This window comes from Euphorbia lathyris, chromosome 2 (assembly GCF_963576675.1).
Source record: "Euphorbia lathyris chromosome 2, ddEupLath1.1, whole genome shotgun sequence".
Taxonomy (NCBI): Eukaryota; Viridiplantae; Streptophyta; class Magnoliopsida; order Malpighiales; family Euphorbiaceae; genus Euphorbia; species Euphorbia lathyris.
In genome coordinates, this window is record NC_088911.1 from 103,597,606 (window position 1) to 103,617,240 (window position 19,635).

General features: G+C 34.6%; 2 protein-coding genes and 1 long non-coding RNA gene across 5 annotated transcripts; 2 read left to right on the plus strand and 1 right to left on the minus strand.

The window, feature by feature from the left end:
* Positions 1-2,825: 2,825 nt before the first annotated feature.
* On the plus strand, positions 2,826-5,939 carry LOC136219240 (uncharacterized). Its single transcript, XR_010684100.1, has 3 exons — positions 2,826-3,247; positions 4,723-4,848; positions 5,764-5,939. It is a non-coding gene; the product is annotated as an uncharacterized lncRNA (long non-coding RNA).
* A 6,930-nt stretch (positions 5,940-12,869) lies between these two features.
* Positions 12,870-18,937, plus strand: LOC136219241 (cysteine synthase 2). Of its 3 annotated transcripts, none has more exons than XM_066006567.1 (7): positions 12,870-13,167; positions 13,642-13,716; positions 14,452-14,595; positions 15,072-15,461; positions 15,550-15,785; positions 16,140-16,371; positions 16,550-18,937. In XM_066006567.1, exons 1-6 carry the CDS (start codon positions 12,958-12,960, stop codon positions 16,360-16,362), a joined length of 1,278 nt encoding a protein of 425 aa, XP_065862639.1. In that variant the 5' UTR covers positions 12,870-12,957; the 3' UTR covers positions 16,363-16,371; positions 16,550-18,937. The 3 variants fall into 3 exon arrangements, with proteins under 3 accessions (XP_065862639.1, XP_065862638.1, XP_065862637.1); XM_066006566.1 differs by having other exon boundaries at positions 17,910-18,937; XM_066006565.1 differs by having other exon boundaries at positions 16,140-18,937.
* Positions 17,314-18,126, minus strand: LOC136219242 (uncharacterized). The gene has a single exon (XM_066006568.1). The coding sequence runs from the start codon at positions 18,124-18,126 to the stop codon at positions 17,389-17,391; it is 738 nt and encodes a 245-aa protein (XP_065862640.1). The 3' UTR covers positions 17,314-17,388.
* Positions 18,938-19,635: the final 698 nt, after the last annotated feature.

Below are 19,635 nucleotides of genomic sequence, written 5' to 3' on the forward strand. Positions count from 1 at the left end.
ATCATTTTTTACAGTTTGAATTAAGGTTTTTAGAGTTTTCTTATAGTCACGTTACACATCCAAAACTGCTTTCAAACAGTGAAAAAAAATACAAATTTCGAATGCAGATGTAGTGAAGAACAGTCCGTTAACTAAATTTTATGTTCAAAATTACTTTTTTTTGTCTTCGAAGGCTTAATGAGACCAAAAATATATGATCATGGGCTTAATGAACCAAAAAATGAAAGATCATGGGTTTAATTATGCTTTTTGCGTAACTATATTAGTAACATATCCTTTAATTAAGATCAAAATGAAAGATCATGGGTTTAATTAAGATCAAAATTTCTTTATATCCTTTAATTTATTTTTGAAAAGATCCTCTAATTTTTTAAACTATATGATTTACTCTCATATATACTCTCACTTCACTTCGATGTAACATTTACAAAAGCATACGGATAGAAAATATTAAAAAGTTCTATCTTAGGATTGTATAAAATCAATAAATAAAAAAGAACAGGTCAAATAATATACGACAATGAATCTTATTTGGAGTAATTTATATTTATTATTAATTCTTTTATTATACATGTCATTTAATGTTTATTCCTTAAAGAAGTTATTTAACTTAAAATTTTAAGTCAAATATAAGATCCAAAAAAAACTTTTAATAATAGATATATCAGTTCATCTTATTATAGATTAAAAGTCTATTATGATCTCGGCTTTTAACTATTTTTTTTTAAGTAAGCTTTTAACTACTTGATTTATGAAATTTTATTATTTAACTAATAAATACATGGATTCATATATTTTGTAAATTAAATCATTATTCGAACAATAAATATGTACGTCATGATACTATATATATATATAAAATTTAGTAATTGTGATGACAAATTTTTTTTTTTTATCATAAATGTTCATATGGATGACAATATGTAAACATCATCAAAATAAGATAGAAAGTGACAACACCTAATTTGTCACAGACTTTCACTATTTAACGACAAACATGATTCATCACACCTAGCGAAGAAACAAAACATATGTACATTTATTTTCATAGATGGTAGGCAACTTGTTCATAATACATTCCTTGCACAATGCAGACATATATAGTAAAAACATCAAAATAGTCAAATCTATTTAAAATGATTTTAATCCTACAAAGTTTTTCCCATAAAGAATGATAAGTATTTCTCAAAATTTTGTACCTAGATAAAGTCTTCCTCATATATTCATCTACTTTATGCGAATAAAAAATGAAGCAAAGAGCTACATTCAAGATAGTGTGTAATTGAGATCTATAATTTCAAAGTCATATATATTTTCACCAGTAACAACTGCTACTTTTAGAGACTTGATGGGGAAAATGATTGTGCTCCCTTATTTCCTATCCCGCTCACTATAGCTGGAGAATTAGAATTTGAGGTGTTACTGGTTGTATCCACTTCTAGTCTTGGATATCTCATACTTCTCTACCCTCATGGTCATCTTTTAAGCTTCCTCATATGATTAAAAAATTATGATACCTCATTTCCTCTTCTCTACCGCCTTGATTTCCTTATTAATGGAGTTATAAAATTAACTGAAGCAAACATGGACTTGATCGAAGCCTTTATGCCATTCACATCAACCATCTCAATGTCTCAGATTCTTCTTCTTTATTGGAATATCCCACCACTGAGTCAAATTTTGGCTTACCATCTAAACCCGATCCCACAATATCTTCTTCGGCCAAACTCTACTTCGGACTGACTGAGCTCAAACTTCCATCTAACTGCCTTTTGACCTAGGCTTTACACGACACTCACTACAAGAAAGATGATTTTTTGTGGGGAAATATTTTTCACCACTAAAAATAATAAATTTGTGGGGATTCATCAATTCGCCACAAATAAGACATATTTCCGGGGAGTTCGAAATTTCGCCACAAATTTTAACATATTTGTGGGGAGTCTAAAATTTCGCCACAAAATGTTAAATATTTATGGGGAATTAGATATTCGCCACTAAAAACATAATACATTAGTGACGATAATCAAAATTCTCCACAAAACATAAAATATTAGTGGGGAGTTTAAAAACTCCCCACCGAAAATATTTATCTTAATTAATAATTTTTATTTAAAGTACGGGTGTTTACTTCATTTTTTTATACTTTGTTATTATTATAAACTTAAATAATTAGTAAATATCAATTAAATTTGACTTAAGTGGTTAAGGATCTCAAGTCTCTTAAACTAGAGATCTCGAGTTCGAGTCCTAGTGTACGGAGAAAACTTTAACTAGGAGATTATTTACCTAAAAGGTGTCTAACGAGCCCCGAACCGAGCAATCTAATAAATAAAAAATTAGTAAATATTATCATATTAAAGAATTCATACGCATATAAAAATATGTGAAGCGACATGTTAAGACTTTAACTAATTAATTATATTTTTCTGATTGACGAATTAAAGGATTATGTATACGTGAATTTACAAAATAAAATTAATACTAAAGTTGATAAAATATGCATTTCGTGAGAAGGATTAGATTGATGAAATAAATGATAATTGGACTAAATTATAAAATGGAGGATCTAATTAAAACAAATTAAAATGCTTTGGAGTTAGATTAAAATTTTGAAAAGGGGTTAATTAAAAGAAATAAAAACATACAGGATAACAATAAGAAATTAAACAAATTGGAGGAGGCTATATGTAATTCGGAGGGACTCAATTGAAACAAACTATAACTAATGGGGGTTAATTGAAATGGACAAAATAGAAGGGTCAATTCGGAAATAGGGGTATAAATTTTGGATTTTAGGGTTTTTACTCATTTGTATCAGCCGACTTCTCCTCCTTCCTCATTTTCTTCTCTTCCGTGCCTCCTCACCAAGCCAAAGCTCAACCGCCTTCCATGGCTGTCCTGTTTCCGGTCGACTCTCTCTCTATTCCTTCTCCTCTATTTCCTTCCTCATTTCTCTCTTCAAAATCGTAAACTAGAGAGAACGTTGCCCAGGGCCTCCTCCGCCTACTCCGTCTTTTCCTCGGTCTTCCATCGTCTCCTTCATGTGCCTAGATAGCACTTCATCACGAGTTTCCTGAGATTAGAAACTCTTATCTGATTCTGAAGAAGGCGAAGTGATGGAACAGCAGCAGGGGAAGAAGAAGAGGGCGTTTGAACAGCAGCAACTCCAAGAAGGAGAAGAAGGGGGTGGATGGTAGTGAATCTGGTGAATGGAGTCAGTCAAGGGCAAAATCGGGAACAAATGGTAAATATGTATTCCCATGTTTTTCCAGAGTTAAATACGAATAGAAATGGAGACTGTATCTAAATGATGTGTAAAGGTTAATTTTCTTTAAAACTTGATTGATATACTTGTGAGGTTGAATAAACTGGATAGAACTGAAACAAGTGAAATTTGGTTATATGTTGAGAGCAATGAATTATTTCCTTACTGTATCTTTGTTGAGGTTGTCTTTTGAAGTTTTAACTACTCTGATTTGCATATTTAGAAGTGAATCTTTAGGGGGATTGGTTGATTTGAGTAAAGACCCTTAGTTGATTTGAGTTTTCTAAGTGACTAAATTAATTATATGGAAATGTCTTTTATATTATGAGGGTGTTTGTTTGTTAACAACTTCAATAGCTCAATGATGTAAAGTCGTGAAAAAATGGCATTTGACTAGATACTTGATTTGTATAGTTGTGTTTCGTTTCAGCCATTAATCAGAAGTTTGGTAATTTAGCTGAATATTCTATGCCTTGCAACATATGAATTTGAATGCTGTTGTATTACTCTGATGCTTGGACATGTTAGTTGAATTTAACTGCTCTGTTGTATTTAATTTGTTCATCCGTTAATTTTCTGTTAATTGTTTGCATTGATACATTGTGCCAGGTTGGGAGATATGACTATATTTAGCGAGTTTACTGGTTTAACCAATTTACTGGTGTGTTATAACCAATTTACTGGTTTAACCAATATACTGGTTTATATAATATAAACCAGTAAACTGGTGGTGTATCTGTTTATTAGTTCAGTAAACTGATAAACAGATTTACTGGTAATAAAATTAGTAAACTGGTTTATTAGTTCAGTAAACTGATAAACAGATTTACTGGTAATAAAACCCAGTAAATTGGTTTATCATATTACTGCATCAAACTGATATACCAGTTTAATGAAGTTAGGCAGACAAATTTAATATGCATGCAAGTGACTAAACTAATTTTCAGTATGACATTCTTCTCTCTTGATCCTAAATTAACGATTTTGGCTTTGTTCTGCCTCAATCGATTAGGAGGGCATCAGAGTTTCTCGGAGCTAGCCTAACCATAATTTGAGTAGTGTCATTTTTTTACTATTACTTCATCTCATCATAATTGTCAGTTTGTTACAATTTCATTTCTAGATTTGGCAGTGTGAGTGATCCTTATAGCTTTAAGAAAATATTATTAGAAAATTAGTTGAATTTCTTGATTTTGTATATGCTTTTGAGTGTTTGAGATGTCTTATCTATGTCTTGAAAAATTGATGAAATATAATATGTGAAGCTTACAAATTGAAGAACTAAGCCCTGTTTTGCTGTTATATATTACACGGCATAAAAAAATATATGATGAACTAGGTTTCTTGTTTACATTGATTCTTATATACATTAATAATAAGAGAAATGTGGAAAAAACTTTATATGATATATCTACTTATATTATTAACATGTACTTATGGTTATAATTATTCAGGGTAGGGCTATTAACGTGGAAATAAAAAAGACCAGTTGCAGCTCTGGTAACTTGGAAGAAAGTATAGACATTCCAGCAAAAGCAAAAGCACAACCAAAGATGGGAAGAGCATCTGGCAGTAAACAGGTTCAAATGGTTCATCCTGTTTATTATGTTCTATTGAGTCTGTAATTTGTTTTATCTTGTTAGAGCTGCTTTGTGATGATTATTGTTACTAGTTTATTTTCAAAGTACAAGAGTGCGAAAATTGATATCTTATTGGTTATCAACTCATGGTTGGACTAAATAGTTAGCAACATCTTGCCATGTTAATTTTGAAGCAATTCTAGTTGCAGTAATTCTATGTCTGGAAAAGTTTAGGGAAGATACTGGACTTTATGCTGTGTATTTATACAATTATACAATGCTTACAACTTGTTGATTTTTGCATTTTTATTTAAAAGGAAATTAGACCAAATTCATGCTTTTAATGTCTTAGGTATGTAAAATTTGAATACTTTTACAAATTATTCTAGTTTGGCACATGTGGAAAGAAAAGACAAGCCTTAGATGGATATAATTTTTTTCTTCAGATTTAATTTTCCTATAAAATTATAAACCTTTGTTGTATTGCTTCATGGGTTTAGCTGATATTCACTTTTAATTTGTGAAGTGTCTCTGTAGATAAAGATAGGAAAGCAGTAGCTAATCAGCTTTTAAATAACCATTAACAATTTAATTTGATAATGAAATTGTCTAATTCTTAACAATGCCCATATAGAATTATCTACAAATGGGATAAGGTGCAAAAATACTGGAGCAATTTGTCCATAATGTCAAAATGCTGCAATTTTACCCATAACGTTAGGGGTATCATTTAGTTGTCAACGTTAGGGTAAAATTGCATCATTTTAGACATTAGGATAAAATTACCTATGACGGTAAACATTAGGGGTATTTTTACACCTTATCCCTTTACATATTAGCAATGATAAATTACTAAATAATATGAAGGTTTCAAAGCTCTAAATCTGATGTTTTATTTGAAATCATTTTTTGCAGGTGTGAATTCGTGAGTAGTAACTGACAATCGGCCAAAACATCCTAGCTAGTGCATTTTGTAAAGTTGTTAGATTTTTTTTTATCATTATTAGTACAACTTGAACTTTATGTTAATTAATAATGTAATTTTTATTGTTATTATTGTTTAATTTATAAAATTTTATTATTATTAAATTTGTTAAGATTTCATATTTTTACACATAACATAGTTTATTTGTGAGATAAAATGTGATACATAATATTCCATATAAATTAGAATTCAAATGTGGCAAATTTATTGTCACACAATATAGCTCATCAGTGGCAAAATTTATTTTCCTCAATATGTATATATCAATTATGACGAATGTTGTCATATAATGTCGTTCATTAGTGGCGAAAAATGTATTTCCCATAATATATATATCAATTGTGGTGAATGTTTCGTCACATAACGTCATTCATTAGTGGTGAAATTTGTATTCTTCATAATATGTATATCAATTGTGGCGAAAATTTTGTCACATAATGTCACTTATCAGTGGCGATATATTGTCTTCCCCACAAACTATGACTTTTTGTGGCGAATTTGTATCCCACAAGACTATTAAACCTAATAAAATATTTATTTGTGGGGAAATAAATGATATGAGTGGGGATATATGTTTCGCCACAATATAATACTCAATTGTGGTAAAATTGAAATTCGCCACAATATAATACTCAATTGTGGCGAAACTGAAATTCGTCATAAACACCTATTGTGGCGCCTATACAATGGCGAACTAAGGACGAACTTTGAGTTCGCCACTAACGTCTTTTGTGGCAAAAAAGTATCATTTAGTGGCAAAATATTTCCCCACAAAATGAACGATTTCTTGTAGTGACTAGATTTGGTGTTTTGAAGACACGAGAATTGAGCACATTGTTTTGATTTATTAGGATTATGCATGAATGAATGTATGTGTAAAGATGGATATATATAATAATGTTTATTTAGGATGTGAATTGCTATTTACTGCCCCCTGATGACCACTTACAGCCCCATAAATGACCATAAAGCCCTTCCCCTTTATATTTGAAAAAAAAAATCAAACTCAACAAACTAACTTCCCGCACCACTTCACACCCAAACAACAATCATGGTCGGTCGTCACGGGAAAGGAAAAGGAGCAATGATTATACCGGTAAATGCTTATTTCATTTTTGTATTTTTTTAGAAATTTTGATTTCTGTCCTCGAAATTCGGGGACAGAAATCGACCATGAAGATGGCCTAGGCGGGTCCGTGACCCGCTGATCTGGCCCGCCTCCTTCTGAAGACGGGCGGGTGACGGACTCGCCTTCTCTAGGAGAAGACGGGTACAACGCCTGCCGTCCCTGGAGAACGGCGGGTGCGTCACCCGCCTCCATTTAGAGCTGGGCGGATCCTTGACCCGCCCGGCTCTAAAAAATCGTTTTCTGTTCCCGAATTTTGGTGATCGAAATTATTTTTAATTTTTTAAAAAATACGTATCAAAATTTTTATAAATGACTTACCGTATAATGTTATTTTTTCAACGTGACTTTTTAGAGGCTTTCAGGCATCGACACCCTTCTACACGTGGTATCACAACCTCTGCTTGGAGGAACCGAGGAACAGAGAGGTTAATGGTGGATGCATAGAGGGCGCACGAGACAGTGCATCGATCCATGAGTCAGGATGGGGATTATATCGCCATGGATGATGGTGAGGAGGATTATGTCGCAGTCGACCCTATCCCAGTTTTTCGGTCGGCGAAGGGGATAGGCGGTCGTTTTGGTCATGTTGAGTCATTAGGTAAATAATTTACATTCTAATTTTATTTTGTGATTAGTTTACTTCAATTATTACTATAGAACTTCAATTGTTTAAATGTTATATGTGTAATATAATTGCAGGGAGCAGCAAGCGCTCGAGGGATACTGTAGACAATGATTGGGTAGTGACGGATCTGGTCCTCGGTGGACCAGTTGATGGTACTATGATTCCCAGCTTCTTGGGACATGTTGCTTCTAGAATGTGGAGCGGGCAGCTGAGGTCCCAGCTCAGGGAACATACTAGAGGAACATTTTGCGTGACACTAATTGATTGGTATAAGGTCGCTCGCCTAGAGGTCAATGCGCTTATACGGGGATCGAGACTGTCACACCTTCCATCTACCATGGACGCACACATTGATATTGCACTGATATGTGCTTTTGTGGAGCGGTGGCAGCCGGATATGTCATCATTTCATATGCCATTTGGTGAGATGAGGATTATGTTGCATGATGTGTGGGTGATTCTACGTATCCCATCGGATGGGCGACTGGTGTGTGCTGACATTGCGGGGGAACAGCTTCAGACCATAGTGATGGAGTTGTTTAGGGTGACTAGGGATGAGCTGCTGGCTACTCATTCGAGAGGTGGTGGGGTATTTGGCAATTCAATCGTCTCTTTGTGTTCTGTAGGTTGGATGTCAGATTCTGAGGCGATCAGGTGGATGTTTTTGATGTTCGGTTCCACCTTGTTTATAGACAAGAGTGGCGACCAAATCTGACTTGCATGCTTGCTGGAGGTGCAGGATGGGGTAGAGGACATGTCTGGATACTCCTGGGGCTCAGCTACACTAGCATACCTATACCGACAGCTAAGCACTACTAGTAGAGGAGATTGTGGGCAGATCGCGGGATGTTTGACTCTTCTTTAGGCGTAGATATACGAGCATTTCCCGTGTTTCAGACCTCGGCGAGAGGGACTCACACTTCGACCAGATGATCCACGAGCTCGGATCTGGATCCCGACACAGCAGCCCAGGATAAATGAGCGGTTGAGAGATTTACAAACAGAATTTACAGCCGCACGATTTAGTTTGAGTTTTCCTACTTAAATCCTCTTCCAATGGATTAATCAATTCTCTATACCGTTCGCCACGTGAACATCTCAGAAGCTTTTGTTTTCCTCCGTGTTTATGCGAAGAAATAACGATCTTGAAATAATTTTTAATTGCATTGTCTTTCACCCAATCAATTGTTTCCATACTTGTTTGAAATAATGTGTTTGTCATGAAACATGGACTATAATCGATCCCGTCTCCAATCCAAACTCCAGCTGCCTCCTGAAAATAAATGCAATTTATTAATATGTAAACCCAAAAAAGAAAACCATATTAAAACTAGTCAAAATTGGGGCTCGGGACCTCCTGCCCATAGGCAGGCGGGTCACAGACCCGTCCTACACTAAAGGCAGGCGGGTCCACTGCCCTACTGCCTTTAGGTAAGGGCGGGTCACAGACCCGCCACCCTCTCAGGGAGGAAGGTCAGTAATCCACCCTTACCTAAAGGAAGATGGGTACACAACCCGTCTTCCTTTAGGTAAGGGTGGGATCCTGACCCGCCTCCCCTAGAGGGTGGCAGGTTCGTGACCCGTCCTTAACAAAAAAACAGAAAAAGAAAATTCAACAATTTAACGAATTTTACAAGAAGATCGTTACCTCGTCTTCGAAATCCTCATGTTTGGGAGTTCTCGGATTCATAATTTTTAATTTTCGGGTTTGTTCGGGAGAGAGAGAGAGAAAGGAGTGCAAAATATTTTTTCGAAAATATGGGGAGAGTAATATGGGTATATAGGGGGCAGTAAAAGCAAAAGGAGGGCGGTAAATAACAACACTCTTTATGATTTATGGTTGTGAAATGAATAGTGAGATGAGGATGCATCATGCTCCTATAAAAATGGAACATGATAAAAAAAGGTTATGCTCATACTAAAATGGAGCATGACAACCCAACAACAATTTAAGATGAAATGGAAAATATGACTGGGTGATTATTCATAAAAATGATACATGCATGGTGTATTTGAGTATATCAAGAGGCAAAAGAGGGAATTCACAACTAGATGCCCGGTCTTTTGATCTTGAAACGTACGACCTAACGATGTAATTGAGTATATTGGAGATGAAGGATAAATCACAGCACAATGCTCATTCTTGAGAATGGGGCACAAATGACCTAATAGCATACTTGAGTACATCAAATATGAAAGCAAAATCACGATTCAATGCACATTATTAAGAACATAACATGTACAACCTAATAGAGTACTTGGATACATCAAAAGCAAACCAAATCATGACACATGGATTGTTTTTAGGATCAGAACACAAACGGCCTAATAGAGTACTTGAGTACATCGTAGGAAAAAAGGAAATCACGATGCATGACTCGTTCTTGAGAACGAAACATGAATGACCTAATGGTGTACATAAGTACATCAAATGCAAAAAGGAAATCACGATGTATGAATTATTTTTGAGAATGAAACACATATGACCTAATGGCGTACTTGAGTACATTGGATCACAGTCATTAAAGTTAGATTTGTAAAGTTGTTCAATCAACACTTTTGTCTAGTAAGGGAATTCCATTTTATGGTTCTTCTTGTCATTCCTTCATCTATTAGTTAGTTACCTAGGAAGACTAAATATATTTTTTCTTAGGCGAAAAGGAAATCATGATGCATGAAATCATTCTTGAGAATATAAGACAGGCGACCTAATGGTGTAATTGAGTACATCATAAGCAAAAAGGAAATCACGATGTATGGGCCGTTCTTGAGAAATGAACATAGATGACCTAATGGCGTACTTGATTACATCGAAGGCAAAAAGGAAATCATGATGCATGACTTGTTCTTGGGAATGGAAATGGATAACCTAATGACGTACTTGACTACATCGTACTCATGACTCATTCTTGCGTATGGAATATGGATGATGTAATGGAATACTTAATTACATCGTAGGCAAAAAATAAATCATAACACATGACTCGTTCTTAAGAATGTAACATAGATGACCTAACAACGTACTTGAGTACATTATAAGTGAAAAGGATTAACATAACCGAATGTAGCAAAGGGCTTAGAATCATGCGATGCATATGTTCACCAATAATGCACAAAAGTTTTAAATGGATGTGTATGTTCAAGTGGATGAATGCTTTCAAGGATAAAACACAAGAAACACAAATGTTAGCAAGTCGCATGCACAAAGAATGCACACCCTTCCAACTTTATGACTCCATGATTGGTTTAAAATTTTTTCATAGGTGTTGGGATTGATTTATCATCATCATGGGATGATAAAATGCATACTTATGTACCTAATGCAAAGATGTTGGTAACCTAAGGAAGATTACTAGGGTTGCCTCATGAGTTGTAGACGGACTAGTTTAGGATAACATTAAGGCTCCTACAATGAGTATATATCTACGTCTTCCCACTTAAGGGCCAAACAATATGTAAACGGTACAAAGCTATGAGTAATATACATACCCTCCCTTCATGCCTCAAGGAGTGCACAAAAAGTATTAATATGCACATTGGGGCTAAAGGTTGTGTATAGTGAAAAGTGTCGTGATGCAATAAGGAAAACCAAATAGAAAACTTTAAAATTTTAAAAATTAGCTATTTTTGGCGTTGTTCCAATATTTGAACACATAACTTTAACCGATAAGGTGATTCAATAAATCTTTAATTCTTTTTTGAATTTTTCTCGAGTAACCAAGTACTACATGTAATAAATTCACCTTTCCTCAAAGCTACTAAAGATTACTTTAAACACAAATTAATGACCCATTTATGCTCTTAAGAGTTTCTTTAAAAAGCTAGGTTGGTGAGATCAATTCACCTTTCAATGCAAGCCTCTTCGAGTAACTATTAAAAGCCTAAGTAGTATTTCTTATCATCATTTAATTTTCGTTAAAGTTATGGGTTTGATCCCGAGCAAGGTCGCCATCGTGAGCAGTCATAAGTTTGATGCTTCATTTTCCAAAACTATCTTGATGCTACTTCTGAGGGTCGGTAAGCATTTACATCATATAAATATTTCTTACTTGTTTTGCAAGAGTCTTATAATTGCATCGTGTAGTTCAATGCAAGACTTGTAGGAATAGTATCACGCAGTTCAATATAAATAAACACTTCAAAACACTTGTTTTTTTTTAAAGTTAGAGTCGTTACTTGATTCCAGTCTACTGAAAAAGATTCGGTAAAGCGGTCACATGTGATTACTCTACCTTTCAGAGACTAGATTCATGTATAATCACTTACTTGGTTTCCTTAGGCTCGGCTTGTCATAATTTTAACGAGCTTAAGCTTAGCTTCGAGCTCGGTTCAATCTCAAATTTATTTTTGAGCTCGAGTCGTTTAGAAGCTCGTTTGTTCACGAGCCAGCTCATTTATCTTATAGATGAGTTTAGCTCGCGAGATGTTCATTTATTTTATTCACAAGTTTTGCTCACGAGCAGTTCGTTAAACATGTTCATGAACAAACTCGTTTAATGTGTTCGTGAATGAAATAAAACAATTTTATATATATAAAAATTAAAAATCTTCTTTTAACCACTAAATAAAAAAACAGCGTAAGGTGAGAGATGTGGAAATGAAAAAATGAATGGGAAGAGAAGAAGTGAATCCTAAATCCATTCCCTATCATCGTAACCTAATGTATATTTTACTATAATATCAAATAAAAGAATTTTAGAACGGACCATATATCAAATTATAATTATTAAATATAAATAATATTCGTTATTATATATGAGCTTATTCACAAACTTCTATCGAATTTATTCATGAGTCTCTATCGAGGCTAGTCATGAACATTATCATAGTCGAACTTGTTCATGAGCCTATAATCAAGTCTGCTCACAAGCTTTATCGTGTTCAAACTCGATTCGTTTACAAATCGAGCCTTTAAATCGTGTTTACGAGCAGTTCGTTTATCGAACTAAGTCGAACTGACCACTGAACTACTCACAAGCAGCTCGACTCATTTACAACCCTACTATATTCAGTGATAACACTGGATATTTAGGAATTAGTTTTCTGTTATTTTTTAGAAAATCAGTATGTTTAATAATATAGAAATAAAAACGGGGTTTAGGTAAAATCTCATAAAAAAAATCAAAATTTTAAAAGTTGTAAAGGTAAGTGGGCAAATGGGCTGGGTCCGGTCTTTAGAATTCACAAGACCGTCTCCGTATTCTACCATTAAGCCGTCGTAATTTTTCTTTTATCTTTCACATAAATTAATGGGGAAATGATTTTTTAGTAATGATAATTGCCCTAACTTAATAACCGACTTCCTTTCTGAACTTCTCAATTACAAGCATTTTTTTTTGGACATTGAGGTTTGCAGCTCCAACCTCCACAATGGCACCTGTGAAAATCACAGGAGCTGTTGTAGCTGCGATCTCTGTGTCCATGGCACTGCTCTCCTACATATTCTGCAAGAATTCCTCCAACAAAAATATCCATTTCACTCTTTCAAAAAAGAAAAAACCCAGAAATGGACTCATTGATGCTGTTGGTAACACCCCCTTGATCAGAATCAGTAGCCTCTCTGAAGCTACAGGTTGTGAAGTATGTTTCTTTTCTTCATTTGGTTATCTAGGGTTTGCTTAATTTTCATCATTCATATGCAATTTATGGAGTTTTGCGCGCAATAAATTTTTAAATTTCACCCCCCTCCGTAATCGTCTAGTACTTTTATGATTTTTCTTCTTTTGTGAAGTTACAGTCTGATAGATGCATCTCCATAAAATTGCTTTTACTCCATATATAGAATATGCTTGCTCTTGATGCTTCTCTTCAAGTTATTATTTTATTTTATTTCAATCTTATTGTATTGTTCTTCTCTATATCCAGTTTCTATCTCTAATTTGGACGATGGGCTCCTTTTGGAGCCATTACTTTCCTGTTATCCCAGTGCTTCTTGCATTTCTTCAGTTCTTACTTGTTTCTATTTTCAGTGGATACAATATAGTTAGGTGATTAATTAATGTTTAATGTTTTTGTGGTTTTAGATATTGATTTATACGTTACTTTGTTTTTCAGATTCTTGGGAAGTGTGAGTTTCTGAATCCAGGAGGCAGTGTGAAAGACAGAGTTGCCGTGAAAATAATTGAAGAGGTTAACTTATTTGAATATCTAGTTTGTGAATAATTACAATTTGAACATGCAAGTCGTAGTTTTGATAATATTTATTAGGCAACGGATTATGGATCACAAAAGTAATGACTTTTGAGTTTTAGGGATCAATAATCCAAGTCTTAAACATTTAAAAAGAATTGTGACTAATATATTAGTTTAATCGAAATTTATTCTCAAGAACAGGGTTGAATCTATTGTCCTTGTTAGACAGCTAGTTGAACAGTTAGAATAGAAATTGGATGTGCCGCCATTAGTTAACCTTGCCTAGAGCCTTAAGGCTAAGAGATTAAGTTGGAACTCAACTCAATCACCTGTCTCAAAACACAGATGGTGGCTGGAATTTCTTTATTTGAAATTGAGACTAGATAATTTCACCATTATTTATTTTTTCGTTCTATTTTCCAAGACAAAATCCAGAAAATATGTGATGATTTTTGGTCCATTTTGTGACCAGAGGTTGCCTGTTGAACTCTAATATTCATCCATCATCTCACATTTGATGTATGGTCTTAATTTTGGAATTGTGAGAATAATTAGTAGCATAATGTACAATAGTTCTGTTCTGGAGTGCTGTCTAAATATGCTTAATTCTTTGAAATAGACTTCCTTTTCAGTGTCAGATGATCAACTGAAATTATTATTTAAGTAATTAATTATTTGTTTGTCTTTACCACTATCATTTTTGGTTTTCTGCTAAACTGTGGTCTTGCACAGGCTCTGGGATCTGGCCAGCTAACTTGCGGTGGAGTTGTTACTGAGGGAAGTGCTGGAAGCACTGCAATCAGCCTTGTCACAGTTGCTCCTGCTTATGGATGTGAATGTCATGTGGTTATTCCAGATGATGTTGCTATTGAGAAGGTATGAACGTATTGTGTTTCTGAGCAATTTGAATACTTGTCTTATATGATTCCCATGCCTGAAATTTCGAGGTTTTGATTATGCTGCTGTAAATAGTATGGATCATAGAAGTCATCCTCTGCATAATAAATTTTCCAGTATCCGTTACTGGCTTATGGCCTTATTCAATGATACCTCCATTTTAAGTGATTTATTATGTGAGGTTCAAAAATGAGGTAGCAATGAACTCTAGAAATTTGAATAGTTCCAGGAATCCGTTGAAAAGTTTGTAGCTTCTAAAGAAAACAACTACTGAAGAACCTTATTTGTCTCTTCTGTGAGAGAGAGAGAGAGAGAGAGAGAGAGAGAGAGAGCTTCCTTCATAGCACTTAGCATGTGAATCCCTGTACCATTTTTCTTCTTTATTTTATTGTTGAACTATGTTTTATTCGTATCTACTAACTTATATTTTTTTTCCCTCCGGATATTTTTGCTAGTCGCAAATTCTTGAAGCACTGGGAGCTACTGTGGAGAGGGTAAGACCAGTTTCAATTACACACAAAGACCATTATGTCAATGTTGCTAGGCGACGGGCAATAGAAGCAAATGAACTAGCAGCAAAGCATAGGTATAATGGCAAAATTGATGCCAAAGATCCTCAACAAATTAATGGTTACAGTCCTGATGGGGAAAAAGAATGCCCAGTTTTTGCAAAATATTGTAGTGGTGGCTTCTTTGCGGATCAGTTTGAAAATTTGGCTAATTTTCGGGCTCATTATGAAGGAACTGGGCCTGAAATTTGGGAACAAACAAGTGGTAGATTAGACGCATTTGTGGCAGCTGCAGGCACAGGTGGAACTGTGGCTGGTATTTCTAGATTTCTGCAGGTCAGAATCTTTTCCTTCTTTAAAAATTGTAGTTTTATGTGGTGCAACAGCAAGGGTGTCTAATATGTTATTATCTTGTTTTCTTCAGGAAAAGAATCCAAACATCAAGTGCTTTCTCATAGACCCTCCTGGTTCTGGTTTGTATAATAAGATCACAAGGGGGGTGATGTACACAAAAGAGGAGGCTGAAGGGAAAAGGCTAAAGAATCCTTTCGATACAATAACAGAAGGAATCGGCATTAACAGAATAACACAAAACTTTATGATGGCTAAACTTGATGGTGCTTTTAGAGGAACAGATACGGAGGCTGTTGAAATGTCAAGGTCTGTCCTTGTTCTGCTCTTTTAAATTTATATCATGCCATTTTATTTTATTATAAGGAAGCAATAGTGAAAATATAATTTTAATGAAAGATGTGACATGTTCCTGGCGTGTCTTGTAGTTATGTTAAGGTGATATTTGTTTCCTCCTCTTTTTCATATTTACCTTCATATAAAACTATTGGTTGTTCTTCTCATCAATTTAATTGTCTGCTGGAAAATCATGAAATTTTCTTCCCCTCCTACAATTTTGAATTGTGCATATCTACAAATGATGCTTTTGGATATTTTTATTTTTATTTTTTATCCAGACTATGTTAGCACATTATATAAAATTGAAAAAATATATATTTCCAGGTATCTTTTGAAGAAGGATGGCCTTTTTCTGGGGAGTTCTTCAGCCATGAATTGTGTTGGGGCTGTTAGAGTTGCACAGGCAATTGGCCCTGGTCACACTATTGTGACTATTCTATGCGATAGTGGAATGAGACACCTGACTAAGTTTCATAGTCCTAAGTATCTCGCGGAGCATGGTTTCACACCCACTGCAACTGGATTGGAGTTTCTTGGCATCAAATGAATACTTGAGGTGAGCTATGTTTTCTGCAGAGTTATAGAAGCACAATGCAACCATCCTCTGAAGGTTTGATCTGAAAATTTGGCTCTAAGAATAGTAGGCAGCTGACATCGGTTAGATTGGTCACAATTCTTTTAAATGTTTAGGACTTAGCTTATTGATCACCATTCTTTTTACATTGATGATTTAGTGTATAGAAGGCTGATGATATTGAGTCAGGAACAAGATTACTTTTGGCATGATATACCATCTGGTATTGGCGTCTGAAGACACCGACTAATTCAGATCGAGTCGGGCAGGACCATGAGGGTGACAAAGCTGTTGCTGTTGGTATTGAATGAACACTGCTTAATTCTCCAGGAACAAGCTTATTTAGAATCATTCCAATTACAGTTTTGACATGTTGAGTTCAGTTTAGGACCATAGGACTAGATTAACTATTCATCAATGACAAAAAACTTCATGCTTTGCATTTTCTTGAATCTTGTCTATCTTAATTTTTTCCTGAAATTCTTTATTTCCTTGTCTGCTGGGATTAAATGGAAGTTCATGGTGGAAGGGTATCTTGAAATGCATTCCAGGTGCTCCTCATGCTCAAAAGGCACTAGGCTCCAGGCGTGTCACTTGAGAAGCCAAAAGATGGCCTCTGTTCAAGAGACTCGCGTCTGAGTGCGCCTTTCCTAGTCTAGCGTCTTCCCAGAGGCGTGTCTAAGTGCAAATTTAGAAGCTACACTGTTATTTTGGATTCAAGTTAAAAATATAATGTTTTATCCCAACCCTTTCTAGTTATATGATCTACAACTGAAATTAAATTAGAATGAAAAGAAATAAATAAAAAAGGAAAGAAGATTTGGACGGTAAAAATATTGCCAATAGCAGCACAAAGAACAACTTCGAAGAGTTTAGATAGTTAATAGACTATTAGTTAATTACCTATAAGTTAAACGAATATCAGACTTGTAAGTTAAACGGTTCATTAAAACATAAGCATCTCAACTAGTAGATGTGAAAATTGGAACATAAATCTTTTTAATAAGTATGCCCCTTGATAGATCCCATGGAGAGGTCAATCTCAATCAAGTTTTCTTCTTCAGTTACCTCATTAAACTCTTCCAATAGCTCCATAAACCCCTCTTGCCTGAACATAGATTCAGGCAGTTCTGTCTGCATTTTTGCTTCTGACTCATCATTGAAATCAAAATCTATCTGCAATTTCTCTTCCGACTCTTCATTCAACTCAGCAGAACTATTATCAGGAAAATTGATTTCAATGAGATTATCATCTTCATCTTCTTCATCATCATCATTAGAAAAACCTAATATTTCAGAAACAGCTACATTCTTTCCCAGATTATCAAAACAAGCCCAGTTCAGCTCAAAATCTTCACTTGCTGAGAAACCATCACTACTTTCACTAGCTGATGGACAATCTGTTGATTCAACTTGATAGTCTTGGAATTCACTAATTTGGCTTTCTTGTGCAGCAGAAGACAACAAATTAACAGCTTCAGTTTCTTGATTTACTTCTTGCTCTACTTGTTGATTTTCAGGTGGGTTCTTAACAGAGCTAGACTTCTTCTTTGAGACTATAAGAAGAAAGATGGTCGATAGGCACAAAATAGAGACTGTTACGAGGAAGGGAGAGAACCCAAGACGAACCAAGATTAGAGAAGGGATAAAAAAGGCTGCAACACAAAGCAATGAGAGTTTGGAGAAACACTGTGATTGTGAAGATGAATCATCATGATTATCTGCTGTTTCCCCCATTTTTTTCCTGGAATCAGAAACAGCTTTTTGCACTAAGGTAAAGAGAAAGAAATAGATTAGAAGAAAAGGCTACTCAAAAGCTTCTGAGGAAAGGAGAAGCCATTATAGCATACCTGGAACTGTTGTACGGAAAGTAGGAAGCTTTCTTCTTCTGCTTCTTTCTCTCTCTCGGATACAGAGCTGCCCTCTTGAAAATCAAAACTGGGTAATCCTTTTCTCTGAACACCAAACCGTTTTTGTTCTTATCTGGTAGTTGATTCTCTTGAAAAGAACGAAACTTAATTTGATTTCTCAATCTCAAAGCAATGAAATTGAAATTGGGGAATCCATGTGCAAAGTGTAAGTTTTATGTGCTCTCCACATGGCACCTATCAAATCCACCAACATAACCAAAATCTGCTCTCCACATTGTCCTTCACACACACACACACTCCTTTATTCACAATCACACATAGCCCATCAAAGTATTTATGAACTTTGATTAAATAATTCTGGAATTATTTATAATTAGTACGGCTGACTCTGAAAATGAAGAAAGAAAGAGGGAAAATGAAGGGTAAATTTAGATTCATTTATGAGATTTTGTCAGGTAGCTTAATTACCAAAAGGAAAGGAGTAAGAAGTCATCATGACCCATTTTGTGTTGTCTGCATTTAGACCATAATTACTTAGAGTACAGTGGTTGAGTCCCATTTCTTGGATGGATGAGATATTTTGACTTACTTGTAAAGCTAAGTAAGTACTCCCATATGTGGTGTGTTTCAGATTAGCAAACAGATGTGCTGCTATAAAATGGTCAAGTTCAATGGTAGCTACTGTTTCACAGACATTGAATAAATGTTCAGATGTTGTCCTTGCCGATTATTTGATTTACTCATTAATTACACTTTCTAGACATTATATTTGATGCGATTATAAAGCAACGGAGAAATACAATTAAGATTGGTTTGAACGGTTAAAAACTTTAAATTGTTTAAATGGAAACCAGACAAACTATAAAAAGGGTTGGTGTCCTTTTGACATTGCAAAGGGTTTGTTGGTTAAAATATGCATCGTCCTCGGGCACTTGATGCAATGATGTTTTCTGAAGAGGAGCTATTTCTTCCTTTTTCTCTTTCTAACCTTCTATAAAATAAGGGTAAAAAGTAATTATTGGTTTTTGTAACTTTTGACTGCCATGCCACACATTTTTTGTTTTTAATTGTGTCATCATTATTACCTAAAGTAAAACGTGTGTGGATCCCACTTTAAAAAAGATGTAGTGATTGTCCTCAGTAAATTCTATAAATAAAGTCAAACATAATCTTCATAATCTTGATTTACTTTTTTTTTTTTTTTTTTTTAATTCAATAAAGAAATGTACAAATTTAACTAGAGAGAATTTAGTTTTATGTTAAAACATTGCAAATAAAATATTTTCATTCTTACTGTTGGCCCAAAATAAAATAAATTTTATTTTATGTATATAGAATGTTTGGATTTTGATTTTAGGATATAGTTTATATTTTA

What these genes read in the sequence shown, in the direction of transcription:
- LOC136219242 (XM_066006568.1), bottom strand. Translation starts at nt 18,126, where the DNA reads ATGGGGGAAACAGCAGATAATCATGATGATTCATCTTCACAATCACAG.
- LOC136219241 (XM_066006565.1), top strand. Translation starts at nt 12,958, where the DNA reads ATGGCACCTGTGAAAATCACAGGAGCTGTTGTAGCTGCGATCTCTGTG. An exon ending in CTGAAGCTACAGGTTGTGAA is followed by an intron (nt 13,168 to 13,641) that starts GTATGTTTCTTT and finishes TTTGTTTTTCAG; the next exon opens with ATTCTTGGGAAGTGTGAGTT. An exon ending in ATGATGTTGCTATTGAGAAG is followed by an intron (nt 14,596 to 15,071) that starts GTATGAACGTAT and finishes TATTTTTGCTAG; the next exon opens with TCGCAAATTCTTGAAGCACT.